Here is a 5,637-nt window from a genome sequence, read left to right as displayed (position 1 = left end):
TGGGAAATAAGCTTGACATGGCCTGAAGAAATCGTCCTGGAAGACAACTCAGAAGACCTTACGTAGAATACTTGGGAGGGCTGCTTGATACGGTCTAAGCGCTGTAAGGAGCTATTATTAAAATCTTTAGATACTTTTGCATTATTAAGAGTTAACAGGAACACATAACATAGTTCCTAAGAGAAAATATATTACAGTCCGTATTTTAATGTTATCTAGAGCTACCATCAAAACATTTTAGCCATCACTGACCTCCAATTACTTTTAGAAAAAGTAATCAACTAAAAATTGTGTGTGTGTGTTGGGGGGCCCTCTAGTTACTACAGAACCCAAACGTGTGCACTAACAAACCACAATGGAAATAACAGAACAAGGCTTTTTGATTTTTTTATTACTCAAAGAAGCTTTATTTTTCTATTTAGCTTTCTGACTCTGCGCTTGTGCTTTCAACACTTTCACAACGATTTTCTGCTCCTCAATGAGGAAAGCGCGCTTGATCCTAGAAAAGAAAATGTTAAATACAGTTTAAAAAAAATCAATTTAACACAAGAAAGAAAAGTGTCATAAAAGAACCGAGTAAAGCAATCAGGTAAGATACCCAGAAAAGTAAACAAAACCTACACAAGTACAGATTTAGAACTTAAGAGCTGAAAAAATTCTATGGACAGACCCTTTCAGCTTAAGGTGTCCTTCTGGTACCCCTGGTTATCTAATAATCTACCCTCAAAAGCCTGGGATTTCTGACTCCTTCAAATGTCCTGGACATAACCACATTACAGAAATAGAGGTGATGTCACTCTTACCCAGAGCAAAGACTACACAGACTCCCTCAGTGTCACAGCAAATGCTATTCTTTAGGCTACCCTATAGATCTACACCCAAATCTCCAGAAGCTAGGGCCTGAGAATTTTTTTTAACAAATGTGCTCATGTGGTTATGTTTAGCAAAGTCTGGGAACCAAAGACTGGTAAAAAGCCAAACTCCTCTAGCTTGCAACTCATGACTCATTCATCTCCAACGTTACCTTTCCAATCTCATTTCTCATTCCTTTTATACCCTCAATGTGCCAGATCAAACTATGTTCATTCCCTGCCTGCAATGCCCGCTCGATCTCTTGTCTAAAATTTACCCGTCACTCAGGTTCCACCTAGAATACCACTCCCAGATTCTCGGCTACTTTAAAGTCATTTCTCCTCCAAACTTCAACCATAGTTAAGTTCTCCTATATTTCATGGAAGTTATATTTAGCTTGTATTTGTATTAATGTAACATACCTAACCTCCCCTTACAAATTAACTCCTGAAAGGCAGAATGAACTTGCAAACTTTGATGTCAGATTTGGTGTAGAGACTTAGCCAGAGCACTTTATAGAACAAAAGCTGAATAAACTGAAGGCAAACCACTCCTCCGAACCAACTTCTTCTCTTATAAAGATCAATCACCTCTCAAATCTTTCCACTTAGGTCTCTGGAGAAAACTTAATGTAGCCAGTAGGGTTAATTAAGAGCAAGAGCCTCAGTAAAACGTGGAACGAATCCTCTTACCAGCTATGTAACTTTAAGCAACAAGCCTTGGTTTCTCCACCAAAAAAATAAATAAATAAAAAATACCTCCCAGATGGACTTTTGGCAGAGCTTATCATAAAAATGCTGAGCAAATATTATCACCATAAAGCCCACTGCTTCTATTCCTACCTATGCCACTACCAATCCTTTTGCACATCCACAAGACCCAGTCATCGCCCAATAACCCCATTCACCCCCAATCCAGCCTTCGGTCTTCATGTAGGTGCCTTGACAAAGCAGAGAAAGCGTTCCAAGCACTCACCTTTGCTGAAAGAATGACTTCACTATCCATCCCGCTGCACACTTAGTCTCTGGCACACCGAAGGTTTCCCTGCCCTGCTCAAACCCCATCAATTACCACATTTTAAAGAATCAAGCCAAAAAATCTGTCCTATGAGGCCCTTCATTACCTGTGATGTTTCTACCTTTCCTGTATATCATCTCCCAAAACATTCTGCTCCAGCCACACTAGAACTACGTATGGCGATTCTGTTCCTACACTTTTAGGACCTTCCACTCTCCATCAACCTGAGACTTTCTTACCTGCCTGCCCCACCCAACCTTTTAATTTCTACATCTAGCATAAAGATGTCCCAACATCATAACTGAATAGGAGCTAATATCATTTATTAGTTTGTTCAGCATCGATTATCCCTAGTCAAGGAGGATTCTACTGATACAATATGCAACTTTTGGTATTTTTTCACCAGTTTCTAATAATGATTAGCATGCAGTGCAACAGACACAGACACACTTAAGATAGCCCATGTGATTTCATAGTTATTTACCTGTCACGGACACATTTAGCACACATGGAACCACCGTAGGCCCGGCTAACATGTTTTTTCGTTTTAGACAACCTCATAAGAACTTTAGGTCTCACAGCACGGACCTGCATAAAGAAAACGCTGAGATTATTTTGTGATGCTTTAACAGAAACAGAAATTGTCCTAGATTTCTGATGAGCATTAAGTATAAACATTCATCTAGGTTACAAAAGGAAATGGTACACTGATCTACCTGAAAGGCATTTCACTGTATTTGCCATATAGGCTTTAAAAGAAAGTCTACATTCTTCATAGATATGGATCATGAAGGCTTAGTAATTCTCAACCCCCCTAGTGGCGACCTCTCCTTCACTCACTCACCAAAGGAATTAATGCTCAACCCTTCTTATGTTATTCACAGCAAAAGGATCACTTACTCCTCGAAGTCGACCTGGGCACACGCCACATGCGGATTTTGGTGCTTTCCCAACTTTCTTGGTATAAAGGTAAACAATTCTATTACCAGGGGTTCGGGACCTAGAAAGTGAGAGAATAGACAACAGTTCAACATTTTGCAGAATAAATGACAATACGTATATTAATTTTGGAAATACTTACAGCCTGGTTTTGTTAGAGGCTGTATTGTAGGACAGCCTACGACGGTACGTCAAACGCTGAACCATCCTGAATGCCTAAATCAAGAAGAAATAGAATTGCATTGTAGAAAAATTCAAACCTTAAAACAAAACAGCATCACAGAGTTTACACATTACCCATGTAAGTTCTTACATATAATATCCTTATCTTAAGGTATCTTATGAAAAGGATTCCATGTTTTAAAACTACAGCTGATGATTTACATGAGGATGAACTGGGGAGACTGAATCAAACCACAAAGAGTAGAATCTCTCAGCCCAGAGCTTAAAGGTGGAAGGAGAAAGAAGATGCTTTAGCTGCCTGGGTTGGCTTAATCAGGGGGCTTCCCGGAGGAGGGGAGCCAAAGCCAGTGATTTAAGCAGGTGAAGGAACAGGGAACATTGGTCCTTTATGCCCCCACCGGAAGCCCCTTAGCATCCTCTTCGTCTTTGGGACCTAGGGCTGGACCCAGTGCAGGTTGATCCATCCTGAATATGATGGTTATTTAAGATTATTGACCATTTCTCCCCGACCCTGCAAAACAAAGGGGAACTTGGAGCTCCTCTTTTCCCTGAGGTTCTACTGTGCAGTGGCGATTACATCCCCCTAAAATAAACACATTTGTATACCAAAATAAATAAATAAACTACTGCTGACCCTTTGTACCCGCAGGTTCTGCATCCGCAGATTCAACGAACCGCCGATCAAAAATACCCAGGGAAAATAAACTTCACAAAGTTCCAAAAAGCAAAACTCGAATTTGCTGCGTGCCCACAACTATTTACATAGTCATTTACATTGCATTACGTGTTATAAGAAATCTAGAGATGATTTAAAGTATATGGGAGGATTTTACACAAGTGACTTGAGCATCAGCGATTTTGGTATCCTCGGGGATCCTGCAACAATCCCCCAGGATACTGAGGGACAGCTATACTTATATTTAAGGGTGATTGGGAGGAATGCTAAGGGGCGATGTTTGTTTTCCTGACGGTAATCAAACGTGGCACTTGGTTAAAATTTTGATTACCAGGCTTTTCTCTCAAAGAGTCTGATTCTGTTTGGAGTAGTATCCAGAAAAGTGCTACCAACAGGCAAGTTTGAGAAACGCTGGTTTTAAAGGAAGAGCAAACGACCACACCTATGTGTAAGTTGAATCCTTAGCTATACCATTTACTGAGACTATAAAGCTCCATAGGCCAGCTTACTTATCTGTAAAATATAATTTTTGACTATTTCGCACAACTGTCATTAGGATTAAACGACAGCAGGCATTCTGTCCCAACCTAGTGGCTGCCCAGGGTTCAGTGTTCTGCCCCCAAAGCAGCATCCGGGATAAGTTGGGTGCCATTTAATACTAATTTTGGTACTGGATCAAGTGTTTCTGGATTATGGCATCCAACTGGTTTTTCTTCTTTTTTCAGTGAACTACCCAAAATACCATAAAACATAGGCAAACTTGAATCAACCTAATTTTCCCCAAATTCTGTAACCATTTCGTCACAGCATGTTACTTAAAAGGCAACAGTCTGCATCTGGTGTTGCAAGCTCCTTACTACCATTACACTGGAACTGTCAGACATCAAAACCCACAGGGAAGGCCGGTGCGAGTGACCCAATCAGCCGTTTGCCTCTCCAAAACCAAGACAGAAAACTCCCTATTAAAAAGTTTTATCTTACTTGCTATTGGTCTTAGAACACATTTTGAAATGACCTGAACGTGCCGGTCGTCGACCCTCCCAGAACCTGGAGAACAGCTACAAGCGCGGGGTTAAAGCATGGCCTAAGATATGAGAACGTCCGGCGACTTCGCAGTCTCCATCAGCCGGAACTCACAACCCATTTGTCTCCGAACGCCGGACTGCAAAGACGGTAAAGCCGGGGTGGTGAGCTCCTGCCACTCACTGCTGCGGAGCGGAGGTTGGGATCGAGAGGTGTCTAAAGCTAAAGTCCGGGGAACTGCTCACTACCAATCTTCCTCCTAAGCCCTTACCCCCACGCCAGCTCAAAAGACTGTGCCTAAGAGACCCCGTCTCCTGCAACTCCGCGGATGGCGGCCGATTGTAAAGGCAGTAGCAATAAAGACAAGGAAAAAGCAACCATACCTCTAGATACCGTCCCCGAAAGAGGAAGCAGAAAGCACCAGCGAGTTCAAGGGTCAAATATGACTGCGCGTGATAGGAAATACGTCATAGGAAGAGGCGCGGCGGCAAGAACGCAGCCATGTTGTACGGAAGCCACGCAGCTCCCCTCGGTGGGCGGGGATTCATAGCACCGCCGCGTTGTACGTCTAGCGACGTGCCGCCCCTCTGTGGGTCGGGATGCTCCCAGCCTTCCGCAACAGCGCCGCACGAAGGTCTTTCGGGAATCGCTGTAGAAACAAATACAAATGACGAAGGACCTACGAAGGGCGGAGGTGGGACAAAACCAGGCTTTTACCGTTCTCAAGGGCGCTAAGACATATTTGACTTAAAGAGCGCCACCTTTGGGGTTAGGCCTGAGTTTAAAGCCCAATGCTGACACTTATCACTAGTTGACTTTGAGGAGTTACTGTCCTTAACCGGCCCTTCTCTTTTCTTGTCCTTCATTCAGAGCACAAATTTTACACGTTAGGATTTTAATCCAATATCTGCTAATTATTAGCTGTGTTAGGTGGGTGAGTCCTTACA

At 42.5% G+C, this 5,637-nt stretch overlaps 1 protein-coding gene across 1 annotated transcript; it reads right to left on the bottom strand.

The window, feature by feature from the left end:
* Positions 1 to 362: 362 nt before the first annotated feature.
* RPL34 (ribosomal protein L34) lies at positions 363 to 5,125 on the bottom strand. The gene is made up of 5 exons (XM_024741968.1): positions 5,074 to 5,125; positions 2,951 to 3,024; positions 2,770 to 2,869; positions 2,354 to 2,457; positions 363 to 499 (listed from the first exon to the last, which is right to left on the bottom strand). The coding sequence occupies exons 2-5, from the start codon at positions 3,013 to 3,015 to the stop codon at positions 415 to 417; spliced, it is 354 nt and encodes a 117-aa protein (XP_024597736.1). The 5' UTR covers positions 3,016 to 3,024; positions 5,074 to 5,125; the 3' UTR covers positions 363 to 414.
* Positions 5,126 to 5,637: the final 512 nt, after the last annotated feature.

Source organism: Neophocaena asiaeorientalis, unplaced genomic scaffold, assembly GCF_003031525.2.
Source record: "Neophocaena asiaeorientalis asiaeorientalis breed wild unplaced genomic scaffold, Neophocaena_asiaeorientalis_V1.1 scaffold534, whole genome shotgun sequence".
NCBI lineage: Eukaryota > Metazoa > Chordata > Mammalia > Artiodactyla > Phocoenidae > Neophocaena > Neophocaena asiaeorientalis.
The sequence above is the reverse complement of the archived record's forward strand: the minus strand, read 5'-3'. Positions and strand labels throughout refer to the sequence as shown.